The sequence below is a fragment of the Ammospiza caudacuta genome, chromosome 3, assembly GCF_027887145.1.
Source record: "Ammospiza caudacuta isolate bAmmCau1 chromosome 3, bAmmCau1.pri, whole genome shotgun sequence".
NCBI classification, from domain to species: Eukaryota; Metazoa; Chordata; class Aves; order Passeriformes; family Passerellidae; genus Ammospiza; species Ammospiza caudacuta.
The window spans coordinates 36,576,760-36,590,103 of record NC_080595.1 but is presented as its reverse complement, the minus strand read 5'-3'; the positions used below and the strand labels follow the sequence as shown (position 1 = coordinate 36,590,103).

Below are 13,344 nucleotides of genomic sequence, written 5' to 3'. Positions count from 1 at the left end.
GCAGTTTTTCCAAAAATTAAGATAACTGTAAATTGAGCTTATCCCACACTTAGTAGCTGTATATGCATTATACATGCAACTAAGTTTTTCCATTCTTATTTTGTCTTAATGTAAGAGCTCTAAAAAAATTGGACATTCTCTTTGAAAAACATGTCTTGCACCATCTACAACAGTAGCATTGTGTGGCCCTCTTTAGTGTTTAGTTGCAAAAAGACATGGAAAATGATCCCTAGAACAGGCTACTTTCAAGATTATCTATATTCCCATTAGGCTCAATTAATCCAAATATGACTATATCTGATTTCAGACTGAGGCAGGCTTTCGTTCCAAATACACTTACACTTCCTGACTAGCAATAGGAAACAACTTTAAAGACTAGCATTCAAAAATATCTCCTCCTTGTCAAGTTTTTTAACCTTTTTTTACATCTCAAGTGAAATGGGCTTTTATGTCTCTCCTTTGTTCTGATGAAAAGTGAAAAGTTCTTTCCCTCCAATAAACCAAGTTTACTGTGATGGGGAAAACAAGGAAGAGCACCAAGATCCCAAAAACTTCAATGTATTGCCATGGACAACATAAAGGCTCTGGTCCAGTTTTCACTTCTGGTTCCTGCATCATGTTATCACCTCAGAGAGACTACTGAAACTCTACAGCCCAGTAAGAAGAGAGAGTTTTTATTCAGAAAGGCAGGTTCATTTACAGAGTAGTGAGTCAAAGCTGGAGTCAGAGTCACAGAAGTTTTCTCCATGTAGAAATCAGCATAGATAGGAATAAAATTACTATGCCCCTTGGCCTGATAAAGCTTCACAGAGACACCAGGGAAACAAGTGACAGAAGGCCCTTCCCTCAGTTCTTTGGCGGTATCAGCAAGGAATCTCCTAATCCCTTAGCTGGGGTGGCACAGTCCTACATCCTGCTGGGAGGACACAAGGCAAGAGGCCATCACACCTTAGGCTGCAATGGCCCAAAAATTCTGTGCATCTAAGGACAAAGCCCCAAACTGGAGGCAGAAGTTAAGTCATGCAAAAAATTTCTAAAATGCTCTTTAAATGATTCATTATCATTTAAAGTAAAGAGTAAAGAATCTTAACATTATTTCACGTTCACTAAATGAATTCTTCTCATCATGAATCTGTACTGGTTAGAAGCAAGAATATTGCTAAATTAGCATGATTGAAGCATATCTGAGACAAAAATGAGTGATAGTCCTAAACAAAAAGGCAAATTTAGTGCTTGTCACTAAAGGCACAATTGATTGAATTCAGTTTGTGTGTCTGAATCACCATTAGAAATTCATTATTCATACCTGTATCATCTAATATTCATAAGCCTACCAGCTGAGCACTTTGGACAGTTTTCAATGTCTGTTCCTTTAAAGCATTCACATACTGTCCCATGGGAATCCTGATGTGTCATAAGTTCCCTTGCAGCAATATCCCAACAAATGACAATTCACAGAAGTTGCAGCCCTCTTAGCTGTTTTGGAAATCTGTCAGCTATAGATCATGAAACCTAACAGTCAATTATTGAGACATCTGACAAGTCTCCTGGTTTTTAAAGACACTGAGAGTCACTGTGCCCTCAGGATACTTTTCCATGGCTAAATGCCAGCTATCGGCCAGTCAAGTGGCTGTCACTCTTGAACTAGTAGTGCCTGAGAACAGAAAAGTTATGAGCTCCCAGTAATCCATGCCTGATATTTCTGAAGTAATTACAACCAAAAGTTCCATGGATGCCTTGACATTTCCTCCGCACTACAGTATTTTAGTTAATTGGGTTTTTTCCCTGATGATGGATGACTTATATCTGAGCTTCACCTGAGGTTTGCTTTGCTTGTTAGGGAAGTTAGAGTGAAATACTGTGGGTCATTATTCAAATTTCAAAAGAATAGGTTCTACTCTTCAACTCTGAACTTAAACTTCACATTGGCAAATTTCTCTGGTTTTGTAATAATTTCTTATTTATTCACTGTGAAAACATGGTTTGTGACACACATTCAAAAAAAGCATATATAGCTGGTAGTCACTACTCCATGTGCCACTGACAACCATAAGAAACAAAAGCTTAGAATTCATAGCTCTGGTACAAAGGACTGTTTCACATTGTAAAGAGTGCACCATCTTAATGAGTTAGACAACCACTGCCTTCCACTTCACATTTTATGAATACACGTACAAGTAGGTCCCTACACTTCTTACCACAACTTGAAATGCAATTTGACACACAAGATGCAAAACAAAAATTAGTGATTTGGGTTTGGAAAACAACTTGGCAATTTTCTTGTTAAAAGGTCCAGCAGTGAACAACTGACTTGAATTTGCTGCTTAATTGCCAGCATATGATGTAATTTGAAATCCAGAACAAAACTGACTTACATAAATGATATTAATCTAATTGTGCAATATCCCAAACTAAACCAGGCACTTTTGTCTTGCTAAGTACAGTTTAAAAATAAACAGTCTAAACATGAGATCTCTGCTGGACCAAGCACACCCAAGAATTCACAACATCAGCTAGAAGCTAACCGAGCTCTACTTAAAATGCTACGATTTACACTAGGGATTTTGAGTAAATTTAATTAGTTTCCTACATTTCAGCAGAGTATATTAAGAGCAAATGAATTCTCTCAGCATAAACAATGAAACAATGAAGAACAAATGAGTTAAGTCATCTTCATAAATCAATTCATGCTAAAATATGTGCTAATCCCAATCTGCACTTCAGCTAGATATTACCATGTGTGTACATTCAGCAATTTTAATTTAAATTGCCTGCAGTTAAACAGAAAAGGGCAGCAAACCAAGACCACTGTCATCATTTACATTTGCTATTGCAGCATCTCATCTGCAAAGAAAAAATGGAAGAGTTGCCTCAAACAACTGGATCTTCTAAAATGCTACGCTTAATCCTTTTACATGACTCACTTGCAGTATGACACTGATCAAATGCATGCAGCCCCCATGTTGATGAGGAAAAATAGGAGAGGAAATTTTTTTTTCCAAATTTATGGACTCCAACAACTTTATAAGTTTTCCATTTACCTTTAAAATAAAATAGAAGCATGTGGAATTACTAACAGTTTGGCTCTCTCAAGGGAAGGAAGCTGATCGGAAAGTGCTTGAGGCGCTAGCTCAAAGTTCACTCCATGTTTTGAAATCAAGATCTCTGGCTGGATTGGACTGGAAGTGCTATAATAATGGCTTATTCTCCTGTTATTTTGTTACTCTTCCCAAGTCAATCTTCTAATTAATAAAAAGCATTAAAATACAAGGATTATTTCAATGTCTTTTGTTACATAAGGGTTCAACTGGGCTAAAAAGAATCTGTTCTGTAAAGAGCACATTTCTGTACCAAAAAACCCATTTTTGTTAGTGATAATTGATATTTCACTTATTAGTTGATATGCCCATTTCACAAGACATTTTACTAACAAATTAATTAAGACAGTCATAAGGTTTTTTTTAATTAAACCTTATGTCATCGATTTCTTTTATTGATGTCTGAATATTCAACATAAAGCATGTTCCAAGGCTGAATTTAGACTCTCAGGTCAGTTTAGTGGAACAGCTGGAACTGAAGCTAAAATCAGAAACCTTAACTTTTCAGTCTGAAAGTGAAACCTTAATAATTTCCCTAGATGGAAGTAAAATTCAAAAAGAAGTCTGAATATTGCCACCAAACTGAACTAGCCACCTCCAGCTAACTCTATAGTTAATTGCTTTTTTCAGGAAATTACTTGGATGGGCCCTTCTCATTCAGGGATACACCCCTCTAAACATGTCACAAAGTCAAGTGCTATTCCAGGAGCACAATCACATTTTAACCCAAATCAAGCACTGAAGAGATATTTTACAGAAGAGGGTAAAGTGTCATCCCATTTTACAAACAAATGCATACAGTTGGATTAAACATTTTCATGGTAATTCCTGCAAGTTTGTGATAGATCTATATCTACACCCATGTTTTGATATGATATCCTTCTTCACTATGGAGTTGTCTCCTTTAAAAGAAATTATGTGTCCAGCAAAGGAAAATCAGAGAAATCTGTCTTACCTGGCAAAAAACGATGCTGCCACCGAGGTGCCTGTGGATACTTCACTGGCAACATATGTGCTCTGGGAAGCAGGGAAGCTGTACAGGGAGGGCTTGTCTGCATTGTAGCGGTTCAGGGCTGCTTCAGTCAGGCCTTCTCGACCACTCTCTGTCATAAGCTGAGATATCTGACGACAGAAAAAGAGCAGAAGTGTCACCAGCTGAAGCTCACTGGCTGACCCCTCCTAATCCAGCAATGCCTCTGGATTGCAGATGGAGTAAGAGAGAGGCACTTCATTCACTGCCTCTTTGCTGCTCTGTGAACAAGTTTATTGCTGCTTTCACACTGATCTACAGTACCTCAGCTTTGCTCTAACCATGTCTGCATCGGAACAAATGGGATAAATTTATCCCACCACTAAAAATGTCAATGATGTATATGGTTTTCCATCCATACAGAAAAGAAAGAGTAAACCATAATCCTTGCTTGGCCTTACCTCAAGATAAAAGAAAGATTAGATTTGTGCAAAATATGTATATTTTACTTCAGAGGAGGAGGGGGAGGGGGGAGGAATTAAAAGGACAACATTGTAAAAGAACACCTCTCTAGTGTATTAAACGTTTTTATTGACCTTTCTCCAGCAAACTCAACAACATAGGAGAGTCCCTCAGGATCTTAGGCAATTTATCACCTCTCTGCATAATTTGGATCATTATTACTCACTTTCATTGCCTTTTTTAAAAGGTTTTAAGTATCATGTGATTTCATTCTTCTGATAGTCCATCTAACATTTTTTTCGTATTAGGAAGTCTCGTCTCAGCCTTTCATTGTCTGAAAAGAATCAGAGTTCTATCAGACTTGACCCAGCTCTTCTCAAATCGACTGAAAGATCTTTGACTTCAGAGAAAGCTGGGTAAGCTCTACTGAGGCAACTTCTCAATAGTTTGAATTCAATTTCTTGACTTCTTCTGCACAAATTTACAATGCTGTCATGTCATCTCCCATACTTCACACAATTCCTAACAAATTCCCTTTCCTCTTTCCCTCATTTCCACAACAAATAGCTTCTGTTCACCAATGCATGTCACAAAACTGCAATGCATGCCTAAAAAGAACCCTCTCAGGTTATTGCTATCCATGGCATAGCTTCCTTCCCCCTGCAAAAAGTTTCCAAGAAGTAGTCCCTCACCTGTTCAATTTCATACCTCTACTTGACACCACAAAAACAACAAAACATCCTTGTGAGGTACATCAAAAAAAAATATTTGAAATCATCCTGAAGTTCTTTTTCCACTTAGGCTTGCATTATTTCACCTGTTAAACATTTCAGTAATTAAAAGCAAAGCTGAAGAACTGATTTTTATTTGTGAGGGAAAGAAGACATGATATGACAACATTTTTTAGACCAACTATCATGCAGTCTCTGTTTCTCTCACAGAAAATTGCTATCCATTCTGCTATAGCTAAAATAATCAGAGTGTTTATCCTTATTTTACATACTTTTAGACCAATGAACCGTAATACTTCAAGAACAGGAATGTTAAACTAGCATCTCTATTTTTATGAGGAACTAGAAGATTGCTCAAAGTGCCCCCATCATGTTAATCCCATGCTGAGCCATTCCAGTTTACAGGATTCACTACAAAGAATGAGCAGTGCTCTCAGAAGGCTATAAATGAAGACCTGGACTTAAATCATCTCATACTACTGGCAGAATGCAGGAATTTAGGCTGCCTGCCAGAATAGCTCCTTGCATTTCCAGGGTGAAGGTAGACAGTTCTTCAGTGCCCTGCTACCCTATGTATATCCAGCTGGGGCACTCAGCACTCTTGAATTCACTAAACAATATTTCCTTGAATATCACATAATACTTGATAACCCAGCTATTTATCTTTGCAATGAACTAACACAAGATTCTGCTCTGTCCCCTTTAATTATCCTGAAACCAAATTCCTCACCTTCCATGGGAGCTACTAAACAGACAACTGCTAAAGAGACAACTCTCCCCTCAGAGAAGAGTACAGATACAAACCTAGCCTCGTCTTAGCTCACCCAATGCAAATATATGTCATCAGGATGGTGCATCATTAATTAATTACCATTGCTGGCAGTGTCACTGGGAGCTGCTACTCCCATGGCAAACAGAAAGCAGTTAAGAAGTTGGTGAGTTGAATTATCTCAGCTGCAATCATAATCTCCCCATCTACTGCCAAATAAAGATTTGCAGCTCCAAATAAGAATTTCCACAGCCAGTGCAATACATTTCTATTGGCACTAACAGATCCCCTGAATTTGTGAGATGGTGAGGCTTGAGAGAGGCATTTCAGACAACTGCAAAACAGGAAAGTATTTGTGTGTCTTGGTGTATAGAACAACATGAAAGCCATGTCACATTGGTGACATGGTTTCTGCAATTGTCAAGACTTTCTGGTGATCCTTGTCCACATCCACAAGTCTAACATGAGCTTCAGAAGAACAAAATGCCTCAAACTGACTGTGCACACTGCTTGAAAGTACCACTCTCAAGCTTCCCAGAAATTGTCTAGATGCTTGGTTTCTGAGTTTTTTGGCTAAGTAGTTCTTAAACACAAGCACTCCAAAATAATCACTTAACAAACAGACATGACATTCCTTTAGAAAGATATAAACCACTGCCCCTCACTTATGCACTCAAAGAAAAGTATATATTAGTCAGCAAATAAAATGTTAATGCTTTTTAATAAATAGGGATGAAGATTTTATAAAGCCTGTTGTCTAGATTATATTTTCTTATTGTAAACTACAAAGGAAATTAAGAAGGTGGAAATAATCATATATATTCACAAATTCTGTATTTGTGCAGTACCAAAAATAGAACAGAGAGAAGTGAGAAAAATAATACTTACTTTTGTAATTACATATACTATGGGCAGATGCAGATTGGGGTTGTTCCCTAATTGTAGGGTTTTCAGTAATATAAATAATATAACATAAATGCTGTTTTATCATGTGTCCTACACAACAGTCCAAGAACTCCAGGGATGGTCAGCTGCTCAAACTGCAAGTTCTGAAACATCTCTCTGGTGCTGACCACCAGTGCCTGCTGGACAGGCAGCAGCTCTCCTTCCTGCTCAATCACACCACTTGCTTTGCTGCAGAAAACAACGTGAACAAAAAATTGTTCACATTGACATATCACCTGCAAAAAGCAGCATCCCTGAGTGCCCTCCCAGAGACACCCTGGATGGACACTCATAAAACAGTGCGGGGCTTGTTAAGGACCTCCTTGATCCTCAGGGTCCAGCAACACTGCCTGGTTTCCTTGCAGATGCTGGCAAACTTCCTAGGCAAAAAAATCTGCTTCTTAGCAGGAACTCGCTCAGAGCTAAATTCCAAATATACATAATGTCTATCCTTGTGCTCCATTGATTTACTCCTTTCCTCAGCAGGGACACTTCTTAGTCAAGACCATATTACAGGGATACCAAAATGGGAACATACCTAAGACACAGAAAAACCAATATAAAATAAGAACTGGCCTAGCCATAGTTCGGGATCTCCTAAACTAGAAATTCTCTCCACTTTTAGCAATTTTTACTTTCTACCATTGAGGGATTTTTTCAATAGTGAAATGTCTCTAGAAGCATCAAAAACTGAAATATTAACCTGAATTTCATTCTCTAATTCTTAATCTGAGAAGGCTGCAACACTACTTTGTAGAAAAGAGCCACAGAAGTATCTTGTGATACTGCAACACTCATAACCTCTAACAGGTTTTGTCTGCACAGGTTCAAGTCACTCTGTTGCTCTCTTTTCCTTACATCCCTTTGGTCATGCAGCCAGTGGAAACAAAGGGAAAGGAGGTGCCATGCCAAATTCTATGCCAGGCTGTGAACCTTTTACAAACCTTTCCAGAGTATTGTTTCAACTGCACAAATTCATACGTGTGGGTCAATCTGTAAGCTGGATATCTCACCAGACGCCGAGATATGTGCCCACAATATTTGACTGTTAAATCTTCATTTGTTCCCAGAATCCAATACATATACGTAAAGCAGGGGGTAGAAAGGAGCCCAGAATATTCACATATCCAAAAACTACTGACTTCAAGTCAGTTATTTTGCATTTCTTTCTTTTGTCTCACAGATTAAGAGTGTGATCATTCAAGCTATTAAGCCAAACTAAAGAGTGATATTTGAAGGCAATCTTATAATCTCATTTACTCTGTGCTCCAGTCACAGTACCAAATCAGCTCTTTCTCTTCTGGCCGTGCTTTCTAAGTTCACACATATGCAAACTTGAGTAAATAACCCAGGATATATCATGCATTTAAGGAAAAAATGCTCATAGAAGAGACATTTTCAAAGCTCTTGGAGAATTTTTTTCCTCATCCCAGTTCAAAGAACATAATTGAAAATTACTCTTTGAGCATTAAAAAACTCAGGTGATTTTTTTTTAAATCTTTTTCTTTTTCCACACTAACATATGCCTGGCAAGCACAGTTCATGGAAATATGCCCCTTTACCATCACCATCTCTCTTAGTAGGTGCTGTTTCTGTACTTAAGGGGGAAAAGACTTGATTACTAAATTCTCTTTCTTTTTTGTGAGTACCCACATAGTATATACATGAGGTTTAAGATCAGTTAATAGGATATATTTTGAGAAATTCCTTTATAGAATTTTTGGCAGTACATCACTGCCTGGATAAGCAACAAAAAGACAAAGCATGAAACAACACAACCTTTCATGCCTCAATAAAAACCTTTTAAGTGCACATGGAACAAGACAGATATCCCTCCCAAGGCTCCATTTTTTTCTTCTGTCTCATAAATGCAAGGCAACCATTAACCTCCTCTTTCTCTGCTTTCTGACACTACACAGCAAGAGCTGGAGATAAATCATGATTTAAATTCTGTACTTCATAGGAAAAAGATGGCTCTGCAGTTAAACCACAGGTGTCAGCTGGGATAGATTCTCTTCCCATTCCAATTACAGAGTCTCTCTGTGCACAAGATTTGTCATTGTGCAGTATGAGGTTAATTATATTTACATAAGGGCATTTTATAGCCAAGCTCATTAATGTTTCTAAAACTCCTAACTGAGGACTCCCAACTGAAATTACCTATGCATACCTTACAAATGAAAGTTAGCATTTTTGAAAGATGTGAAATATCCATTGCTCTGGAGGTAGTGAAGCATTCAGGAACATCCCCACAATCTAGCTAACATCAGTAAATGATCAATCAAGTGGATGCACAGAAATGTGTGAAATATGTCCATATCTGAAGGTAAATTCAAAATATAAATCTGTGTTCAAATTCACTATAAAGCAATTCTCAGTGTGCAGAATTCCTAACCTCAGGAAAGAAGCTCCCCAGCAAGAAGAAACTGAAGGTAGAAAGCTCTCTTTCATACACTCATGAATGACTTTTTTGGCAATCTACTCTTTATTCAGAGCAGCACTGAATTTTCTGCCAAATAAATACTGACTAAATGACTTCCTGGGTTATTTTAGACAATAAATGTCTACATTAAACCAGAAAAAAGTTCTTCTGAAAGACTTGTCTTTTTAGGATGAGTTGAGGGAAGCACTAAAGGATACATCTCTCAAAGCTCTGCATACCAAAAACACCATAAATTAATATAAACCTGTTTATAACACAAGCTTAACAACTTAATACCAAGTTTTCCATTGAGCATAATCATGTACTCTGGCTGTTCTACAATATTAATATTTTTACCTTCCAACCAACTCCTTTTGGTCATCAGTTTCTTCTCAGTCATAACATGATATTCTTCCCATTTGGCTCCAGGAGGTTGGTTTCTGATGTATGGGAGTGATGAAACAAACAGCAGGAGGTGCAACTCACAGTACATCCTGCACGGGATCCTTCTTCTGACACATGCATGAAAAACCAAATCTTTCCCAAGAACTGAGCAGCCCTGTTTTTCCTGGGCTTGATCTACTAATTCTTAAACATTGAGGCAAGAATCTTATTTACAAATTAACTTTGAAAACTGAAATAATCTGTCTGCTTCCTTTAGTGCATAAGAGTTCACTGTCTGATGTGCTGGTACAGCAGATTGCAGAATGAGATTAAAAACCTGAAGTTTTCTGTCAGCCACCAGCTTCCCAGCCACTAAAACTGTCAGTGGAATTACAGTAACTTGCCTATAGGAAGCAGCATCAGAAAAGAAATGGAGCAGGAGCTGACACTTCTTGAGTCTCTTCAGAAGGGAGGTTAATGAAGAAAATATTGGAATTCTACCTCACCTGCAAAAGGCATTTCTCACCAAGGGAATTTATCAGTAAGTACTAGGCCCTCTTCCCACAAGTTAGCAATTTTCTCTGAGCCCTTCTGGTAATAATGACTTCATCCTTTTTACCTAACATGGAAATTCTGCATTAAGTTCTGTGCAGTAAGAAAAAAAGTGCAGTATAAATTTATGTTTGGTAGCATTCAAAGGACAAGATAACATCTAGGATTCATTGTACTCAGTATAAAAAAGAAAGACAAATGTGGATAATTTGACATTTATTGGATTTTATTTTCATAATTTTACCGTGTTGTGGGGAGACGTTAGCATGTGAAAATAGGAAAGATAAATAATAATGGGTCAGTTTCAAATACCCTTGTTAAATACAGCTTTAAATGTTTTGAGTTAAAGCTGGTAGAGTATTTATTGAACTACCATTAAACTGAAGTTGGATTTTAAGGGCAGAGGGGTAGAGAAAAAGAGAAATCTTGTGCTGCCCACATAACTATCAAATTATTAACACATCCTTCACAGGGCAAAAAGGAACAATTACACCATTCAATCAGAGCAACTTGAAAGCGGTGGTGATTTCCAAAGTCATTCATCTTTTAATACATCACAGAGTACCAAGGACATACTCTGCATCTCTCACAAGTCACTCACTACAACAGAAGACACATTTAAAGAATTATTCAAGACAAAGTTCACCTTTAGAAAAAAAAAACATTTTGAATCAGTAAGCAAGTTGCTGTAGCTAAGGGCACTGGCATAATCCTACAGCATTGTGCCATTTGATTATGACCTTTCTCTCTCTCAGTAAAATACTGAGCAGCTCTATAACCAGAGATCACTGCAACTACTCATACAGACTCTGTTTGAACAAGAGCAAGACAGCAGATCCTGATGGCCCTTTCCTTGTCAAAAGAATGTGTTCTATGAGAAAGAGGCTGACAAAGGACACACATAATGTCAAGCTGTATTTAAACTCTTTCTTGGAAGTAGACATCCTGAAGCTGCTTACCAAAGGCAAGGCACTGTTAATTGTGAGCACTGAAACTCTAGAGAGTATCTTTGCACACACTTTGCTCCTACTTTACACAAAGTTGCGCACAAAATCTGATATACTGATCTAGCAGAAAGGGCTACTGTAACAGCACAGATTGTGGGTAAGCATTAAACAAGGCAATTTAGAAAGAGTGAGGTTTTTCCAAGGGAGAATCACTGGCATATTAAGAATGCTGATTATGCTTTGTATTTAATCAGAGTCATTATTTAGTCTAAACTACTTTTATTTAAACATAAATTAGTTACCATGACAGCAGGTAGAGTTCAATTGCAACCTCCAGCTTCCTGCTGTCCAAAAGAAAGATGACTTTTGACTATTGCAGCCACCTCCCATGTCCCTCTAGAAAGCAGATAATAATGATGATGATGACTATCATCATTATCACTATTATTAACACAGATCCAGTGCACTCTTCAGCACAGATGAAATCCAAATTTTTGCAGGCATGGGCACATCTTCCCATTAAAGCTGCTAAGTTATATTTAGTTCCATGTCACACTCAAGAGCTCATTAAATGGAAACATTTTGCCCTGAATTGCTGAATGTCTCAAGATCAGCTACTTAGAGACTGATCAGGCATCCAAATAATGGTGGATTCCTTTTCCATAAGACATTTTCCTCAAATTCTTACACTTAAGAGTTCTGCCTTACAAAACAGGGTTTTTTTCCAGTTGGATCCCTCTAAGAGGCCTGGTGGGATTTATCCAAGAGTACTATTCAAGTGGATGGCTGAAGTCATCATGAGATGATTGCTGAACAGTCTTGGAAATCAGGGAGGTCCTGATTGACTAAAAGCTTCAAAACACTCTCCCAATTTTCAGGAAGGGTAAAAGGAATGACCCTGGTGACTACAAGTCCGTCAGTCTCACTTCAGTGCCTGGTAAAGTCATGAGTAAGATCATAGTAGGAGTTATTGCAAAATACCTGAAGGACAACAGTCATTGGTCACAGCCAGCATGGGTCTGTGAGGGGATGTCCTGCTTGCCAAACCAGACTTCCTTTTATGACAAGGTAACATACTTTGAATTCAGGACGGCAAATATCTACCTCAAATGAACTCAATCCCTGTACAGAAGTAGATTAAAGTCTGCAGTGCTCCTTTAGTCAGAGTGACACAGCATGCAAATTTTATTTATTAGCTGCTTCTTAATTATCATACTGTTTTCTGAAAGGTAGGGCCTCTACCTTGTTACAAAACCACAACAGCTATCAGAACTGCCTTTTTCAATACCCTCAAAGTTTTCTCATGTCCCTTCAGGACTATGCCAGCCTTTTCTATTCCTCTCCAAGGAAGCTACCTTGGGAAAGAAGCTATCCAAGGCTGGACAGCCATTCTGGGGTATAAATATGCAGGCTCTCCTTGCCCCAGAGGCCCTCAGCGAAGCAGACTTGCCACAGGCAGACTCCTGTTGGGCTGTGAGCATCCTTTTCAAGTAAAGCACCATCAGCCAGGCCCACGTACACCTCTCATTCACAAAGTTCCACCAGCCAAGCCTCTGCTGACAGAACAGCAATGTAAGGTTTCCTAGCTGGCACATTCCCATACCAACTCTGAAAATGAAAAATAGGAACATCAGCTAGCAAAGACAGGTTCTGTTCTCAATTTTGTGTCTCTAAGCATTTTAGCAATGCAAAAAAAGGCACTGTGCAGCAACACAATAAAACTGCTTCCTTCCTCGTCAAGAAGATGGCAATAACATATCAATCTGTTGGAAAGCTGAGGCTGCCTATAGCTTTCAGTTTCTTTTTTCTAAATCTACTTTTATGAAGTTGTTAATTCTCTTAGCTACCTGTATATCTTGCTGCATTATAAAGCTGTGCAGCTGGAAATTAATCTTATCTTTTTGCACTATGTCTTATTCTCTATCAGATCAGTAACATTTTACAGGAGAAAATGCCTTTCTTTTGTGTGACTCAGTCAAAGCTGCTTTCATACATCCAGATTCAGCACTCTCACTGTAATCCCTTGTTGCATCAGCCACCTTTTGAGTCCTCAGCAGCCAGGCT

General features: G+C 38.2%; 1 protein-coding gene across 1 annotated transcript in view; it reads right to left on the bottom strand.

Annotated features, from left to right (window-relative positions):
* KIF26B (kinesin family member 26B) overlaps nucleotides 1-13,344 on the bottom strand; it is a 267,041-nt gene that overhangs the window by 152,701 nt on the left and 100,996 nt on the right. Inside the window, exon 4 of the mRNA XM_058802278.1 lies at nucleotides 4,054-4,220. Within this exon, the coding sequence (XP_058658261.1) occupies nucleotides 4,054-4,220 (167 nt within the window). The remainder of the gene's footprint in view (nucleotides 1-4,053; nucleotides 4,221-13,344) is intronic.